Below are 20,047 nucleotides of genomic sequence, written 5' to 3' on the forward strand. Positions count from 1 at the left end.
GTAAGGCAAGGTTAAAAAATAGTGAAAGTGTATGTAAAAACTGCTTGTAAATGGCCAGTCACAACCTAATGTGAAAGTGCTATTACCGGCCTACATGTTTCAGCCTCAGTAAGCAATTCACGAGGCTTTCCACAGGACCAGCGTGTCACGGGGGTATGCACACGCTAAGGTGCACTCTCACCTGTGACACTTGAACACCGCAAAACTTACGGTGACTGTGGGCCTTCAGCAAACTTAGAGAAGCCAGACAATTATGAGGTGTAGAGGAATCTTACACCATGGATCCTAGCGGGGGGGTGGTGGCTTGTAGTCACACATACGCCAAAGCCAGAGGCCCGTATGGCACCTAGTGATACCCATCTTCGAGGATCCTGAGGAATTGCTTACGGAGGCTTAAACATGTAGACCGAATTGTCTGGCTTCTCTAAGTTTGCTGAAGTTTTTACACCCACTTCACTATTCTTTTACCTTGCCTTACTTCTCCACCAATAAAATTTAGTTGGGATAATTAAAGACAATTTTAACCTTCCACCTTTACTGTTTGCATTTCACAAAAAACCTGCTCCGCTGTTGTAGCATATCCGAGAGGCATTCGGCCCCTCGGGTGGGATCCCAATGATAAAGCATGTCACCAACTAGGTTGGTGAGTGAGGGATGTTTTTAAACACAGACGTGACTCCTTGTGCCAACGCTCGTAGTTGGTAATCACTCTTCTGTTGATTGTTAATTTATGTGTTACTAGGGGACCAAGAGTGGCTCCAAAAGTATTCCCTTCCTCTCCTGTTGATTTGATTTATTGATGAGGATCCCCTGGAAGAGAAGCATAAATTACTTACCTGTAATCCTAGTTCTCTTCCAGGGGTATCCTCATCAAAGTCCTAAGCAACCCACCCACCTCCCTGGGCAAATGACCAAAAATAGTGTCCTCTCCCAAGGAAACCCCGCTTTGGGTGGGAACGCGACTTAAGGAATTTGTCAAGCTGAAAGGCTTTCAGAAGTGGGATCTGGTTGGTATTTCCCAGCTTAAGGACATAATATATCGTAAAGAGCTGGTGACGTTCCTGCACCTCCAACTAGAATACGACATGAACAAGACGTAACACTTTAAGTATCTGCAACTGAGGCATGCCTGGCGGGCACAACATATTGATATGGAGGGCCTCCCAGAGTATGCCCCGTTAGAAGGGCGACTTTTGATGGGAGACATTGGAGAGAAAGCAGTGTCATGGACTTGTCAGACAATCATGAATAATACACCTGACCCGTTGTGGAAACTGAGACTACACTGGGAGGCGGACCTGGGAGACATCACAGATCTAGACTGGGAAATGGCCCTGATGCACCCGATGGAGGTGGCCATCAAATCGCGGCTGCGATTGATTCAGTTTAAATATTTACACAGAACGTATTATGACAGAGCCCGACTGCATAAGATGGGTAGAGCGTAGTCCCCCCAACTGCCTGAAATGTAGGAACATGGAAGGGACCTTCTTTCACACTATTTGGGGATGCTCACATGCTCAGCAATACTGGGCATACTTCTGCAGGAATTGGAGCTTATATTGCATGAATTAATACCCCCAGACCCTGTGTTTATTCTGCTGGGTATACCCACGGAGATCGATCTCCCCAAAGTAAAGGTGATACTGCTCCAGCTGGGTCTGGTAGTGGCCAAAAGAGACATGGCGAGGGCTTGGGGGGCGGATACTAATCCAACACTGGAGGAATGGCGAAGAGGGATGGACATGTATATGTTGGGGGAGAAGACAACATACAAAGCAAGGGGGTGCCCCAAAAATGTTTGGAAAATATGGAAGCCATGGCTGACCTACTATGGCCTGACGCTCACGGATTCGCAGTAGATCGGGGGGGGGGGGGGGGGGGGGGGTGATACCGGCGAGAAAGGGAGAGATGAAGAAAGGTCCCGTTGAGACATTATCCGTAATTGTTGATTGTTTATGTACTAGTATTCTCTGACCTCGCTGTACCTGTAATGAACGCAGAAACAAGATGTTTTGTATATCTGATGTGGTTTTGCATTGGGATCAAGAAAATGCAAATAAATACATTCCAAATAAAAATGTGTCATCTCTTTGTGCTCTGACCTCCGGGTCTCCGCAAAGAACAACTGACATAACTGTCACCCCTGAGGCATGATGGGAAGCTAGGGGGTCATGGCTGCCTTAAAGGCACGGTGCCAGTTTTTGAGTTTTCTACATTTGCTTTCAGTTTCTATGCTGTTGAAGTTCCAATGCAGCCTATGGGCTAACAATGCCTGCCTTTTTCTTTGCAGGACAACTTTCTGCTGTTAAAAGCAGTTCAAGTGTCTTTTGGTCTTCCGGATTAGTTTGTGTATGTGCAAAGACAAGGCCTCACAGCATTGCTTAGCCTATTATGTGTTTTTTTCTGGGAGGCTGCATTGATTGTTTTAAAAATTATACGTATATATAGCTAAATATGTTTTTATATATCATTTTTATATATTTTCCGGGGTTCCCCGCGCATGGGTGGGAATATTAAAGTGCTTATGACTTTGATGAGGATACCACTGGAAGAGAACTAGGATTACAGGTAAGTAACTTATCCTTCTTGTCATGGAAGGTAGCTTTTTTTTAAAGTGCCATCATATCTCAAACGAGAATCTGTGAGTTGTAGGATTTGACACTGAGCTCACTTTCACTTACACTTCACGATCTGCTTGGTCCTGAGGAAGCGCCACGGATCCGGTTGGACCGCAGGGGCGCGAAACATGTTGACCTTGTTGTAGTTACCTTTGGCCCATTTAGCCCATTAACGTAACACCTAACCTACGGGTTTTGTAACCTGTCAAGGGTCCCCCCAGCCTTCATTAAAAGTACCCTTTGGGCACCCCCTAGACAGTTTTAGACTCACTCTGCACACACCACTGCACCACCCTTTTTTAGGACCCACACCACGCACCCACCATACGGCGTTTTGTCTCAAAAGATCTCCGCTAAAGTGACCCTTCGGGGGACCCGTAGGGCATTGCAGCGCCGGCCCGACGAGGAGCAAAACGCCCAATGATGAAGCATGACACCTCTCGGGGTGTGTGAGGGCATCAAGAGACAAACTCTGCTCTTCCCTAAGGGACTAAATCCTCAATAACACAAAGCAACCTTCTGTTCGTTGGCATGTGTGGCTGTAGATGCACATGGTCTGCATACCCCTGCCATCTAGTGTTGGGTTTGCAGTTGTGTAGCTTGTTTTTATTCAAAGAGGTAGAGTAACTCCTCTTTGAGACTGCGCATGGGCAGCGACTCCTGTTTTTAGATTGTTTTCTCTCCGCCGTCGTACTCGGAGGTTTGTGCCTCTCCTCCGTGTTCACCTCCGTTCGGTATGAAGTTTCAGTCCTATCCTGTCTTCAAGGGTATAGTGAATATCGATCATGCTTTTCGAAATCCCTGCTGCTTGATAAGCTTTGTCAGGTCGGACGTCAATCACCCTTTGGGCGCTGCCTGTCTCTGCCCTACCTTTCCACGTGCGCCGTTGGTACCGAAGATGTGTTACTGATGGAACAAACATCTTTTTGATCCTGCCCGCAGTGTCACCCAAAATATCCACTCATTGATCTACACCAGGTGTTTAACCTGCCTGTCACCAGATCACAGCAAAGCCAACTGACACCTGCAAATCTTTCAGATCTAAAAAGACATTTTGTGATCGAAGGGTGTGTCAACTGGAAATGTCTCAATTCAGCAGGGACGAAAGTGAGGAGGAGGATGCAGAGTTCTCCGTCGAAATCATCTCTGGCTCCGATGTGGACGAAGAGCTCGAATACATGCTGCCTCTTGGACAGCGCATGAGTTCTGCTGCCCCGAACCATGCTCCACTGAAAGAGTTCCAAATACTCGCTCCTTCCATTTCTAGAGGTCACCGGACTGCTGCTGCCTTCGGGCCATGCTTGGGTCCGAAAAGAGACTTCAGATGTCCCACCTTCGGGGTTGGCATGAACATAAGCCTTCTGCTTCAGCACTGACCTCATAAGATTGAGCCTATTCTTCGGTCTCCGCTAAGCCTTCGGAATGGACGCAGCAACCAACTCCATCTCCTTCAGTGCTGGAAAAGCAATCATCTAAAGCCTTGATTCCGAAATCGGCCAACCTCAAACATTTGAAGCACTCTTCGGTTTCTTTGTCTTCAGTCGAGCAAATTCTTGAAAAGATGGACATTAAACAGAGATCCCAAGATTACCGATAGTTTGACAGTTTTACCTGTAAGGGGCCTACCAGAATAAAAACAATATTTTGTCCTAAGAGCGGCGTGCCCCAAATGATAATTTAAAAAAAAAAAAAAAAAATGTAGCTTTGGAAGTGCAATAGGTCTTGCATTTGTGGGAGTTGGAGCTATTGACATTGTAAATGGCAATGTTATTTACGTATGCAATCGGTCTTGTACCTGTTGGAGTCATTGGCATTGTAAATTACAATGTTTTTAGGTCTCACCTACATAGCGCGCAATCGCTGCTTAGAGATACCTCTTGGCATCGCTCAGCATTTTTGCTAAAACTCGTGCATGTTTGCACTGCTGTCTATGGGCACTCGTGCACGTTTGGTGTTTTCCTTGCGAGAGCGAGCAGTGACGCCATCTGTTAGCAATTATCTTGCAGCCTTGCTGCTCGCTCCCGCAAGGAAAACGCCAGACATGCCCTCAGCGTCTACAGGCGCAGAATGATGCTATGCGTGTGTCCCGTGCGCGGCCTGCACATAGACCTCCTCTCCCTCAGCCGGCGTTGGCCCGTCCCCGTCTTCATTCTCTTAGCTACAAAAATTATGCTTGCGCTGTCATTGAGTGTTGTGGTTGTTCAGAATCCATATTGGATATTTTAATATTTTACTACCTTCCACTGCAAATTATGATCTAATTGTGGTTAGTAACTTTAATCGATATTTGTTTAAAATCAATTAACCTGCTATGTTATGTTAACAGCGCCTTGTAAAATATTGTGTTGCCAGAGCTTAATGATTGTGGTTTTGGCGGTCATATTTGCAGACTGCATGATATATGTGTGAACTTAGGCTCTGTTAAAACGTGCCTTATAATCATGGACAGTGGAATTATGAGCAGCATCTCACCAGACCTGGCCTTTAACCATTAGAAAGCCATTCTAGGTGGATTGGGAAGTTTTTGTTGCTGTTTTGAATGAAAATCCCTCTGATCTGGCTATGCAAGGTTTTGATCCGAGCCACTGGGACTGCTTGCAGTAGAAGCAAAACACCTTTTTATGCCCAGATTTGGTCTTGCAGGCATATTTGAAGCCTCATTTGCCCTTGTATTTCCTTTTATACTTGGCCAGCCACACTTGACAAACGAAGCACATATTGCCAGTCGATTTCCACATTTACATGCTCATTTCATACTGCCCCATGAATCTTCATGAATCTATGTGGGCTATTTCTATTTCATGCTGTACAATTATCTTCTACTAAGTAAGGTAATGAAGGTATGAGTAGGGCCTAAGAATTTAAAAAGCAATGCTAGAACATGAGATTTGATGCAGAGATGGTGTGTACAACATTGACCGCTTTTTACATTTAGCGTATCCGCCCAGCGACCCTTTGTGATTTTAGTTGTATATGCATATAATAAAATGACCTTGTGTTATGGAACCTCTTTGTGATACGAATCTATTTAAAGTGTGTATATTTGTTAAAACAGAACTCATAACAAACACTGCAATAACTGGGCAGTTTTTTTTTTGTGTGCATTTTTTACCTATTGCAATGTGTGTCTCTGCATCTGCGCGAGTGCTTCCACGTGCACACATTGACTTCCACAGTCTTGGCTTCAGCTCAGTACAATCCATGCAGCCATTAATCCTTTCACAGCAGATGGTGTACAACATGAGCCAGGCCCACTGTCTTCTGGGTGTGGAGGGGACAAGCACTGTTAATTTGAAATGCCCTCGCGTGGGCTAGGCCTGGATGGGGGGGCCTCCGTAGACGTCTTCTTGAAAGTGAAGCCATATGATAAGTATGCTGTTTTTGTGTAACTAGACACATGAGAAAAGGATTTAATACAATTGCAGCTGGGTATTTTTTTCACAACAGCTACCAGATCACCAATGTTGGGCTAGCTATCAGTCATACTCTGTAAGTGCAGAGTCCCAGAGTAGAGCTTGGTTTATGGGTTTCAAATGAAGTGCTTAATCGTGTTTCTTTCTCAGTGATGCATTCCTCAGTAAAGTTGATGGTCATCTTATTGTTTTAGGCTTAACTTGCCCCTGACACTGATTCTTCAGGATGTTCAATACTCAAGTGACGCAGTCACACACACAATGTTATATTGATGTTAACCTGCATGGAGGAACTTGCCTTACTCTGTGTGCATCAAAAAGCCGTGGAATGTGTCCATACATGTCTCTGGAGTCAAGCATGTATTACCGAATCAGACTGCATGACCCAGTGTGTAGTAATTGAATAGCTCCTCAATCTCTGGTGACACAGCTCCCAGGATAATGTGCTGCATGGCTACACACTTAAAAGGTCCCAAAAGTGAGACCTGTTGGCTATGCCAATGCGTGTTACTTGTGATTTGGATTGTATGTATGTAGTGCGTTGTGGAATTATGTCGATTGGATTAGTTAGGTTTGGAACTGTGTGGTTTGGAATTGTCGTGTGGAGTGGATTTGTGTATTGGAATTATGTGTCAGTGTGCTGTTGAATTGTGTATAGTAATTATGTGGTATTGTGTACTGGAATTATGTGGAGTGGGATTGTCTGTTTTGGAGTGTAATTATGTGGAATTGTATTGTGTTTTGTGGAATTGTATGTAGTGGAGTTTAATGATGTTGAGGGCTGCCTTCCATGGCACACAAACGTCTATAAATAATACTTTTAAAATTGCATAATACATGATGATGATGTAAACGGTAAAACATTATTGCACTTGGTAAGGATATGCCCTCCTCACCTTAATAAAACGAAGAACTCCATCCAGTGTCTTTTTCTGTTGAACTTTGTACAGCATGCTCATTACTTACCGAATCACGTGTTGGCTCAGGGTCAACACTTTTATACCACCAAGTGGTACATGGCTCTGTGGTATTTTAAAGATGAAACATAGGGCCTTGTACTCCATGCTTTGGTTGACTAGATGTTGATTGAGTGACACTAGACTTGGTGTTGTGGTTGTACATTAAAAAGGCATGAGGCAGGCATTTGAAATTGTTCACACTCTTCTCCAGGTTAAAGTTTAGCTAGGAAGCCAATAAAGATGTCACTACTCGTCAAGAGGATAGCAGAGAAGATCAGGGCAGTCTGACTGTGTCGCAGCAGAAGGGGCAGGATCGTAGAGACCCAGGGCAGATGGTAAAGCAATGCCCTACTCATGCTGTTTATAAGAATTATAAGGGCAGTTCTTTGCATTGGTCTCTACCAAGCTTTGTATTGTATCTGAAGGCAATAAATTGTTGGGAAACCCATAGACGTAGGCAAGTTTGAAGGTGGTATAATGGGTCCCATGACTACAAGATTCAGAAAGTTGTGCTCTGACATATTTAGACTCATCCTCTTGCCCATCCAGCCAATGGTGGTCATGTGTAAGGGGGTGAATGACCAGAACAAAAATAACTACAGGAACTATATTTCGTACTGTCTTGTCAACTGCACCTATTGCTGTTTTTGGTGTTACTTCTAATTTCCTCATACTTCATGCTGTGGTATTTCTTTGTAACTTACAGCTACAAGAATGCAAACGTGTCACTCAGCCACTGATTATGATGGGGCATAGTTAAACTTTTAAAAGCAGACACTTCAATGAAATAGTTCCAAAATCGTTTAAGTGCTCCTGATGACAGTCAGCCCAGTGTGCTCTGGAAAACAGCCCGCAAAGAGAACAATTGATGGACAGAATGCAGAACAATGTCCTACATTCACCCCAGTACAGAGATCTGGGCCTAAATCCATAGTTTTTTTGCTCCCCATGCCATTACAGTTTGACCCCAGTCATATGCAAATCAGTCTTGACCCTGTGGCCATTGGGAACTTTCTAGCCCAAACTGTCAGGCTAGGTCCTCCCTGGACTGGAAACTAGCATCCTAGGACCGGTTTCGGGGTTTCACCCCTCATCAGCCAGGATAGCTTAACTCCAGTGTCATGGAGAGCACGGGACCCATGTTTGGGCACACCAATCCCACTCGGGGTGACAAATGCAAAAAGAACTATTGATGGACAGAATGCAGAACAATGTCATACATTCACCCCAGTTCAGAGATCTGGGCCGAAATCCATAGTTTTTTTGCTCCTCATGCCATTCCAGTTTGAACCCGGCCATATGCAATTCAGTCTTGACCCTGTGCCCATTGGGAACAGTCCAGCCCGAACTGCCAGGCCAGGTCCTCTTTGGACTGGAAACAAGCATCCTAGGTCCGATTTCAACCGCTCAGCAATTATTGTAAATGCAATCACAACTCTAGGTGCAGCATTATATCCATGTTTATGTAAGAATAATACAGTCCATATGTGCCTACCCTACGACGGTTCACTTTCAGTTCTGTGATTTAGCTGTTCCTTCCTCTCAGAGCAAACAAATTAACCACACTCACATTTTGTCCTACAAGGCGTTTATGGTACGTTCATTCTCTGCCTGTTTAACCACTCTTCCGCAGAAGTCGTGATAAAAATGTTATAGTGTACAAAACGTAACAGAGTGCAAGACTTCCTGGAAGCAGCTCTTGGCAAGTTAAAACTCAGATTTCTAGAAAAAAAAGCTTGAATAATTTAGATTTTATTTGGATGCTTGAGGGTCACTGATGGAGAAAACCACATGAACATACTAGGATTGAGAGTTGTTAACCTAACTTTGACGTCCTTCCATTCATTTTGGCATTAAGAATTCAGAATGGTCAACTTGACTACTATGCACTGTATGAGCAAGTAGGGAGGAATGAGATCAAGAGTCCTGACAAGGAAAGCTAAGCTGAAAACAAAAATCTCTTGATGGTGATTTACCTACTAGGCCTAACAAAATTGGAAATCTGACAAGCTCAGCAGACAATATTTAAATCAACAAAAGTGGGTTTCGGTCCGGCAATGTGGCGCTGTACGTACCTTCTGACACACGATTTAGGAATGCCCGCTAATTACTCGTTTCTGGGAAGCCATCATGCGTACGATCACACAAGTCACCACAGTAGAGATCACGCCAGAACCAAAAAGATGCGTACTCAACATATGGGAACCCACAGACTTTGAATCATGCAGCACAGGATTGGGTAACACTGGGATTAGCAGTAGCGAAACGCAACATAGCAAGGCACTGGGGAGTAAAAACAACCCTCGTATATCTGCAGTGGTGCCGGGATATGGATGGCATTATGGTTACGGAAAAATCAGTATACATTCACAGGGGGTGCCCCAAAAAATGTGCGAGAGTATGGGGGCAATGGAATCGATTCCGTGGCAATATTTGCACACCACCACAAGCAGGTCTTCAGGAGGAGGATAGTGTTTGAGCACGCAGGGGTATCACGCAAAAGTAATACTGCACCACGCTGTAAATTGAGATCTATTGGAGGGTATGACAATGTGTTCACCAATGTAAGGAATATATCACCACTGTACATAAACCAGACGTTTCTGTCACATAATGTAAACTCCTCTATTGATGTAATGACTGTCAATACAGAGATGAAAATGCCAATAAAATGTTTTTTTTTTTTAAAGTGGGTTTTGGATGCTGGCATCTTGTAATACCTGTTTCGAGAATGGGGCACTATGCAGATCAGCCTTTGTGTCCTAGGAGAATACCACAGCAAAATACCACCCTTTCATGTCCAGGTTTTCATAGCCCATATCCAGGGGCAATACTATTTGATAGATTGGTTGAGGACATTCACATATGCCTGTCCTCCGATCAGCATGCTTCCCAAAGTCATAGACAAGATAAAGCATTGCAAAATGACAATGATTCTCATTGATCCGGCCATTTAATTGCCATAAGTGCTTATAGGAAGAGTCCCTTCCGGGCAATTCTTTTACCCTCCAGTAATTAAAAATGTCCTTGAAGATCTAAAGAATGTCTTCCTTCCTCTCAGAGAACCCTCTCCTCCAAGGAAGTTTAACTTAGTTCTCTCCAAATTATTGAGCTGTCTATTTGAGCCCATGCACAAGGCATTTGTAACACATTTCTTGGAAGGTCCCTTTTCTCGCGGCTATGACCTGGGACAGAAAGAAAAGTGAGCTTCATTCGGCAGTGTTCAAGGGAACCCTATATGTCATTTGTACCTGCCTAAAGTGCTATTATGTTTTCACATATGCCTTTTCTCCCATCTAATGGTTCTCAAAGTCATAGACCAGCTAAAACAGTGCAAAATGACAATGATGCTCACTAATCGGACTTGGCCAAGGCAGTGGTGAGATCTGGATCTGCATCGTCTGTCACTTTAATCTCACAGGAAGATAGCTCGCAAGCATGTTTGCTCTTCAGGATTTCATCCTAGTTTGCACTCACTGAACTTGGCTCTCAGGTTCCAGGGTATCTGCAATATGGGCATCTGAATCGTCCAGATGACTGCATGAACATCCTGAAAGAAATCTCGCTTATATTTTTAAGTAGAAGAGTTTCTGCACATGGTGTAGGAAGAGGATGGATCCCAGAATATGTCAAAAGAAGGCTGCTTTCCTGCATCTTCTTTATTTTACAAAATCTGGCCTTCAGGTCCCTTCTTTCAAAGTAATTTAAATTGCATAAATGTTCATAGCAAGAGTCGCTCCAAGTCATTATTTTCACCAGCGAATGATTAAGAATTTCCTTAAAAATCTAATGAACGTCTTCCCTCCTCTCAGAAAACCCTCTTATCCTAGGGAGTACAACACTTTTCTCTCCAAATTACTGATTGTCCATTTGAGCCGAAGCACAAAGCATTTGTAACATTTCCTGGAAAATCCATTTTCTTGTGGCTATAACTTAGGCCGAAAGTATGAGTGAGCTTCATGCTGCAGTGCTGGGAGGAAACATATATATTGTTTTCCACTGTAATAAGGTCTTTAAGGACTCCTCATTTGCATCTGCTTAATGTGATTTTGGGTTTTCATATAAACCAAACCCTCTTGCTCCCAGCTTTTTTTCTGGAGCATCCCACTCTGGCATAAAGTTCACTCAATACCTTGGGTGTAAAGAGGGCTCTAAAATAATACTTGGGCAAAACCAAAGTACATAATAAAAAGAAAAATCAAACAAGTATTTTGTAATTTACAGAGTGCTCCTTACTTGGATGGCTTCTTTTAGGCAAACCATAACTAGATGGATAGTGTCCAGTGCACAACTGAGTGTTGCCAAAAGGCTGACAGACCCCTTCTGTATATGACTTGAGCACATTCTACATGAAAAAGCAACTACTGCTGTCTTGTTGCAAATTGTGCAGAATCAAAACAAGTACAAATCTGTAACTTGGAGATAAGTGCACACTTTTGCCAAAGATTACTGCATTGACTCCTATACCAGAACTGATATTTTGGGAGGTCAGGCCTTGTTGTAGAATTTTATTTTCCCTGGAGTTTTTTTCTGTCGCTTCTCCTTCGGAACCCTCCTCCGCAGCTGTGCATAAAAAAAGCTTTGTACTTCTATTATATTGTTGAAGGACATTTGAGGGAATCCCATAACTGAAAAGGGAAAGATACCTTCCTGTAATCCTAGTTTCCAATCATGGTATTCTCTCTGAATCCACAAGCAACCTATTTAACACCCTCTTCAGTGCACTGGTAAAAGTTTGTAAAGGATATGATCCTTTTGCTGTAGTTCCTTACAAATTACCTCGTTGACCCTACATTGCAGGATGGGATGGCTGGCAGCCTTAGAATTCCTTGAAGGTGCAGTGACACTGTGTGCTCATCCCATTAGAAGCTACATGTTCGAGGCATATGAGCTGCAGATTACACACTTTGGCATAGATCGCCATCTGGTGTTGGGTCCGGATGTTTGCACTTGTTTTTGTCCTGGAAAGTCTTTGGAAGTCACGAGGTATGTGACTCCTCCTTAGGATCATTGTGCGCATGGGCATCGGCTCCATCCTCAGATTGATTTTTCCGCCATCGGGTTGGGATGTGTTTCTCGCGCTCCATGTCGGAACGGTTACCGATTCCAGTTTTCAACGCGCAATCCTTCACCTTTTCGACGGTATTGTCTCGAACGCGACCCCTAATCGGCACGCATCTCTACCAATCTTCCATTCCGGTCGCCGAAGAAGGCCTTCAGGCTGAACTGAGCCTTGGCATCTGGCTCATGGAAAGGACGCCATTTAAGAAGTGTCCTCGATGTGGGTCGGAGTTTCCCCACACCGACCTGCATGAGGTGTGTAACCTCTGCCTCTCTCCCGAGCATGAGGCCAGAGACTGTCCAGCTTGTGCCTCCTTCCACTCGAAGAAGACCATCCGGGATCGACGAGCTCGAAGGACCATGGCTCGCTCGTCGAGTTTGATCCCTACGACATCTTCCACGAGGGAGTCTGTGCCAGAAAAACGGGTCGAGCTTATCAGCGCCTCCGAAGCCTATGATTCAGACGTCGAAGAAGTGACTCCAGCTCAACGGGCCGCAAGTACAGACGTCGACCCCGACCCACTCCCAACAACAACAAAGGCTTCGGTCACACATTCACCTTCGGGCTCAGGTGCACACCGACACACTGCTTTCCATGCCCCGCCCTCGGGCCTGGCAAAGAAGCCTACTAAGCCTTCCAGCGACTCGAGCTCGAGTCTGCCTGCTACCGGTACCCAGACCCAATCAACGGCACCGAAAAAGAAGCCGCACCCACCCTCGGGGCCGAATACGACTTCCACCCCGAATCCTTCGGGACCGAAGACTCCAACTAGTAACTCCCCGGCACCGAAAAAACACTCAGAGCCGACGAAAAAGCCACTCCCCAACACTTCGGACTCATGCTCTTCGGAGCCGAAAAAGACATAGACACCGAAAAAATGCACAGTGACTGACAAATCGCATGGCTCCAAACCCAAAACCGCTCCGCAGCCAGCGCCGAAAAAGCCCTTGATGCCTACATCGTCGACACCGAACACCCAAACTTCCTTGGAAGGGCTTTTTCAACCAGACCCGCAACAAAAAACTTTAACTAAAGAACCTAAAACCGGTCAATTGACTCTCAGTTCCAGAAAGAGACCACTGAGCATGCCTGCACCAGCTCCACCACCTAAATAATATTGTAGCCACATCACCTCTTAGGGTACCTTCTCCACCACCACCTCCCCGACCTCCGTCTCCTACGTTATCCCCTCCACCAGTAGATGACGACGACACATATGATGACACAGGGGATGGTGACAACATACCACTAGTTTACCCCAGTCCTCCAAGCTCCCCTGACCCCTGGGATGACTATAATATGCCTGATGTCCCTAATGTCCCACAAGAGGACATCTACCCCTCTAGGCCTTCCCCACCAGAAGATACCATGGGGTTTAATCAGCTAATACACCGGGCTGCCCAGTACCACGTGGTCGACCTCCATACAGATCCAGTAGATGATTTTTTAATGGGCACTTTCGACACCACCCAAAGGTCCACATCCACTTTGCCCATGCTCAAAGGGGTGATTAAACACGCTACAGAAATATTTAAAGACCCTGTCAGAACTAGAATCAAGAATCCTATCATTGAGAAGAAATACAAAGCTGCCCCTACAGACCCAGCTCACATCAGGGGCCCTGTTCCATTAGACTCCATGGTCGTCTCAAATGCTAGGAAACTGGCTAATTCGCAGTCAACAGGCGATGCAGCTCCTCCTGACAGAGTCTAAACTCCTGGACGCCTCTGGCAAAAGAACAGCATCCCAGGCAGCTAATATTTGGCGCATTGCAAATACTCAAGCCCTGTTAGCCAGATACAATAGTGCTCACTACGATGAGTTAGAGTCCCTACTCCAACACCTCCCCGACAAATACAAACATAAGGCCAATGACCTAATACAAGAGGGTAAACTTATCCCAAACACCTCTATCCGGTGAGCTCGTGAGGTAGCAGATACCGCGTCCAGAGCAGTGAACACAAGCGTCCTTCTTCGTAGGCACGCATGGCTACGCATTTCCGGGTTTAAACCTGAGGTGCAAAGCGCTATACTTAATCAGCCATTTGACCAGCAACACCTCTTTGGCCCTAATGTTGATGCGTCCCTTGAGAAAATGAAAAAGGACACCGATACAGCCAAATCAATGGGAGCCTTGCAATCGCAAGCTCCCAGACGTTCTTTTCGTCACTCATCCTACAGGGGCAACACCAGGGTATACTCGTCTGATACCCCATCCACCTCCTACAAGTCTCCCACCCAATCCACCTTCACGAGAGGTTACCACAGAGGAGGATACCGAGGCAACAATAACAAAGGCAGAGGCAAAACTAACAACACCCGCTCTGCCTCCACCCCTGCCCAATGACTTCCCTCTGCTTCCCCCAGACCATTCCACTCCTGTCGGGGAAAGACTACAGCAGTTCCTTCCTGTCTGGACCAACATCACCACAGACAAGTGGGTGCGAGAAATAGTGCAGTCAGGTTACTGTCTCGAACTTGCCTCTACCCCCCAAACATTCCACCCAAACAGCATCCAATGTCAGCAGACCATTTGTCATTCCTCAAACAAGAGGTGTTTCCTTACTACAAAAAAGTGCAATAGAACTAGTTCCCCAGCACCAACAAAACAAGGGAGTTTATTCCCTGTATTTTCTCATACCAAAGAAGGATGGCTCTCTGAGACCTATGCTAGACCTCCGGCCACTAAACGGGTACATACAATGAGACCACTTCCACATGGTCAAACTTCAGCAAGTCCTCCCTCTACTTTCACAGGGCAACTTCCTGGCCACCTTAGATCTCAAAGACGCCTATTTCCATATTCCCATACACGCTGCTCACAGAACATATCTCAGGTTTGTAGTGGATGGGCAGCACTATCAATTCAAAGTACTCCCTTTCGGAGTCACAACAGTACCAAGGGTATTCACCAAGTGCCTAGCAGTAGTCGCAGCCCATCTAAGAAGACAACACATTCACGTCTTTCCATACCTCGACGACTGGCTCATAAAAGCCAACTCGTACAACCAGTGTGTTCATCACACTCAAGCGACTATCCAATTACTCCACGACCTGGGGTTCACAGTAAACCACACCAAGTCTCATCTGCAACCCTTTCACATACAACAATTCCTCGGCGCCACAATAAATGCCTCAAAAGCGTTAGCCTATCCCAGTCCACCAAGGATAGCAAGCATTCTCGCTCTCCTACCCAAATTTCAGCCGCACCACTCTCTCCCAGTTCAAGTGTTCATGCAGCTCATAGGGATGATGGCCTCATGCATTTTCATAGTGCCTCACGCAAGACTCCAGATGCGTCCCATACAAGAGTGCTTAGCACGACAATGGAACCAGGCTCAAGGTCAGCTAACAGATCTGGTGTTGGTAGACGGTCGCACTCACCACTGTCTGCAGTGGTGGAACACCAAAAACCTTTCCAACAGGCGACCGTTCCTAGAGCCAGTTCCTCAGATTGTCATGACAACCGACGCATCGCTCTCTGGCTGGGGAGCTCACCTATTACATCACACCATACAAGGCAAGTGGACACCTCAACAAAAGTTATTCCACATCAATTACCTGGAATTACTGGCCATATTCCTAGCATTAAAAGCATTCCAAAAACAAATATCGGGCAAGGCTGTCTTAGTCCGCACAGACAACATAACAGCCATGTACTACATCCAAAAACAAGGCGGGACACGCTCTCTGCAGCTCTCCCAGCTAGCACGAAACATATGGAGGTGGGCTATACCTCAAAATATATTTCTCTTGGCCCAGCTCGTCCCAGGAGTCCAAAACACCATAGCAGATCTGTTAAGTCGTCAAACACAACAGATTCACGAGTGGGAACTCCATCTACAAGTTCTCCAACCATACTTTCAGATATGGGGGCAACCACAGATAGACCTTTTCGCCACCCACGATAAAGCCAAATGCCCAAGCTTTGCCGCCAGATACCCACACCCATTGTCCAAAGGCAATGCGATATAGATGAACTGGTCAGGCAGATTTGCGTACGCTTTTCCACCTCTCCCATTCATACCACTGGTGGTGCGCAAACTACAGCAACACTCACTGACTCTAATTCTAGTTGCTCCAACTTGGGCCAGACAACCGTGGTACACCACATTGTTGGAACTGTCAATAGTCCCACATCAAAGATTACACCTCTCACCACGCCTCTTAGCCCACAACCGTGGAGAGATCAGACACCCAGACCCAGCTCAGCTGAATCTTGCGATCTGGCTCCTGAAATCTTAGAATTCGGTTACCTTAACCTTCCACCTAACTGTATGAACGTCATTAAAGAGGCTAGACGTCCTACCACTAGAGCCTGCTATGCAGCCAAGTGGAAACGATTTGTAATATATTGCCATACAATACCATCAATCCTCTAGACGTGTCTATCTAACACATCATAACCTACCTTCTACACCTACAAAGGTGTAACTTAGCCTACACGTCTATCCGGCTGCACCTTGCTACTTTAGCAGCATACCTACAAAATAGACAACATTTATCGCTATTTAGAGTGCCCGCCATCAAAGCCTTTATGGAAGGCCTCAAAAGGATAATTCCTCCCAGAGTTCCACCCTCACCTGTGTGGAATTTAAATATCGTGCTCACACGACTAATGGGGCCTCCGTTTGAACCTCTACATAAATGTGAGCTACAATTCTTAACATGGAAAGTTACTTTCCTAGTAGCCATAACTTCTCTAAGAAGAGTTAGTGAACTACAAGCCCTAACTATTCAAGAACCATTCTTACAAATGCATCATAATAAGGTGGTTCTCCGCACTAATCCTAAATTCCTCCCTAAAGTAATTTCCCCCTTCCACCTTAATCAATCTGTGGAGTTGCCTGTTTTCTTCACGCAACCACACACAGTCTTAGAAAGAGCTCTCCATACTTTAGATGTTAAGAGTATTACTTTATTACATTGAAAGAACGCAACCTTTTTGGAAAACCAAACAACTTTTCGTTTCGTTCTCATCACCACACAAAGGCAATCCCATATCTAAGTCCGGGATAGCCAGATGGATTGTTAAATGCATACAAATTTGCTACCACAAAGCAAAACACACTTTAACTGTTCCTCCTAGAGCCTACTCTACAAGGAAAATAGGGGCTTCTATGGCATTCTTAGGCAACATTCCATTTGATGATATCTGCAAAGCAGCTACATGGTCTACACCACATACGATCACTAAACATTACTGTGTAGATGTGCAAACGAAACAACAAGCCAGTGTGGGCCAAGCTGTACTCAATACCTTATTTCAGACTTCTGCAACAGATAATGGGAACCACCGCTAGACGTGGGACTGCTATACAATCTATGTAAAAGTGTGTAATCTGAAGCTCATGTGCCTCAAATGGAATATGCTACTTACCAGTATGCATCTGTTCTTGGCATGTAGAGCTGCAGATCTACACACGCCCACCCGCCTCCCCGGCTTCCTTTATCTGTTCCAGCATTATCTTATTTAGATATACTATATAAGGGCATCTTCCTGTTTCTTACAAAGCTCCATCATTTCCCTGCTGGTGAAAAACAATCTGAGGATGGAGCCAATGCCCATGCGCACTATGATCCTAAGGAGGAGTCACATACCTCGTGACTTCCAAAGACTTTCCAGGACAAAAAACATGTGCAAACATCCGGACCCAACACCAGATGGCGATCAATGCAAAAGTGTGTAGATCAGCATATTCCTTTCCATTTACCTGGTATTTTTTAAAAGGGTTTATTTCAGTGATTTCTTTTTTTTCCTCAGCCAAGTGCACTATACTATTAATTTGAGAGATTGGAATTCTTATTTTTTTTTAAAGTGTTCCAGGATCCTGCCCTTTGTTGAGCTATTCTACTGTTTTTGGATTCAGGGACAACTCCTATGACCAAAAACTGGAATTACAAGTAAGTAACGTTCCTTTTGTTTTAAGACTGTCTCACCCCCTTTTTTACCAGTTTATATACATTGCCTGTGGCTGTTCATTGAGCTGTAAGGCATTTTAATCACAACAAATCCTGAACAATTGGGTTCAAGTATCTTTATCAGTGAACATTACCACCATTGATTTTTTCGAGATATGAAAAAATATTCAAGAAAAGTATCATGGAAGATTGGTTGTTTGCTGTTTAGTTGAGTACATGCAAGTTTGCTAGTATACATTGGTACCTTTGGAAAGCGCGTGTATTTTCTGCTGAGAATCAAAATGGTGACATGCCTTCTTGGTCCTCTAGCACTCCACTCAAATCTTTATCTCTTAATCTGCCTGCATAAGCCTCGGGATTGTCATTTATTTGCAAGTTTGGAGACTTGCAGCAATTTTCCTAAATGCTGTAAGACCGCTTCCTAAGTTTGTGAACTCATTCTCTGTTTTTATCTCTGTGTGTTTGTTTCTTCAGAGTTTTTCAAGCTTGGCATGAATCCATGTTTATACCTTTGGTGTACTACCAGATTGCAGAGTTTCCTGTAGTTATTAGTGGAAGGAGTTGGCCTTTGTATGTTCTTTCTCTCTTGAATTCAGGTCTGGCTTTGAGCCCATGTTTTCATGTATATAGTAGTAGCTTAGCCTAGCTTAGCCTAGTTTAGCCTCTCCAGTCGTGGTTCCCTTTCTATTTACAGTCTCTTTGTCTTGTGCAATTTAGGTTCACACGACTTCTGTTGCATCTTCCTAATTGTATTGTCATTATTTTCCCATTACTATACATTACACTGGTCATCCTATTGTGTTGATTGCTGTAAGATTGGGCTTTTGGCAATGCTTTCCTGTAGGTGTTGTGAGAAAATTGACACTGTTTGGGTTTATTGTATCTTAGAAAATGATCTTCCTTTCTAGACTAGAACTTTATGTCTTGAATTGGGTTTAACCTTTGCTCCTTTCTTCCTCCTGCTCCCTGGCTCCTGCTTTCTCAGCCTAAAGAAACCTCACTGGTTTTCTGAGCAGTGCAAGTCAAGTTCCATCCCAAACTGTCATTCCAGGAGTTCTGGATTTTAAAATGTAATGCTCGTCTCTCTACCCAGGTTTTATGATCAATTTCCTTGGAAGTTGAGGATTTGTAATCCAAGTTGATGCTGTGTAACGTGCTCCTGCTGTCTGAGAAGATCGTAGTCCACTTTAGTTTTGCAAAAAGCGTAAACAATGCCTTCCATTGTTTCCTTTCTGATTTTCTCTTCCCATTTTTCCACACTGTGCTATCAGGCGTCCTCATTTCCCCCTTGCTGATTCACTGCCCTACTTGCACTTTCCTTCAGTCATTCTTTTTTCACCAGTCCCCTTGCGCTCCAGTATGGTGTTTCAGCTCCTTGCGTACTCAATTAGTGCTTGATACATACTTTATAAATTATTCTAATTGCTGCGTGTCTTCTGTTTGCTGAATGTTGTGCTTAGCCTCTCTTTTTTCCCCTCTGTAGAGTCGAAGCACTGCTTGACACATTTGCTCAGGGATCAGAAAAGTCGTACACTGTAAATTGCAGCATCCTACAGGGAATCGAACCTCGGCTGACTGACTTCCACCAGCTTCTTCTCAATCCACCTCAGGTAACCTTTTCCTGCTCAGACTCCAGTGCAAATCCTTTAAGTACAAAAATTGGTGATTGTGAAGCTACAACCGTTTTTTGTAAGCTGCTGTTGCCATAGATAAGTGGCTTATAGCAACAGTTATAAACAAATAAGGATAATTCTGCGGGATTCATATGGTCCACCTCATTACAACATCTGTGCTTCAATACACAGAAATAGCACTTTCAGAAGGATTCAGAACATTTAGTCTGACTGCAAGATGCTCACTGATTGAGAGTGGAACAGCAGAATCTTTGTAGGTATTTGTGGTGGGAGATGTGTATAATGAGGAGTGCTTTCTAGTTTTTGTTTCTGATGGTTAGCTTTCGGGTAAGCAGGTTGACATGCCGTTTTTGGGATGGTGGCAAGTTAGATTGGGACACAGGATGTTAAAAGCTAGAACAAGGAGATTGAATGGTAGACATGCAAAATGTATTCA

General features: G+C 44.6%; 1 protein-coding gene across 5 annotated transcripts in view; it reads left to right on the plus strand.

Moving 5' to 3' along the window:
- The window catches only part of PPP6R2 (protein phosphatase 6 regulatory subunit 2), a 913,508-nt gene that overhangs the window by 350,972 nt on the left and 542,489 nt on the right, over positions 1-20,047 (plus strand). For all 5 annotated transcript variants that reach the window (XM_085653731.1, XM_085653733.1, XM_085653735.1 and 2 more), the window contains exon 9: positions 19,461-19,587. In XM_085653731.1, the coding sequence (XP_085509857.1) occupies positions 19,461-19,587 (127 nt within the window). The remainder of the gene's footprint in view (positions 1-19,460; positions 19,588-20,047) is intronic.

Source organism: Triturus cristatus, chromosome 4_1, assembly GCF_964204655.1.
Source record: "Triturus cristatus chromosome 4_1, aTriCri1.1, whole genome shotgun sequence".
NCBI classification, from domain to species: Eukaryota; Metazoa; Chordata; class Amphibia; order Caudata; family Salamandridae; genus Triturus; species Triturus cristatus.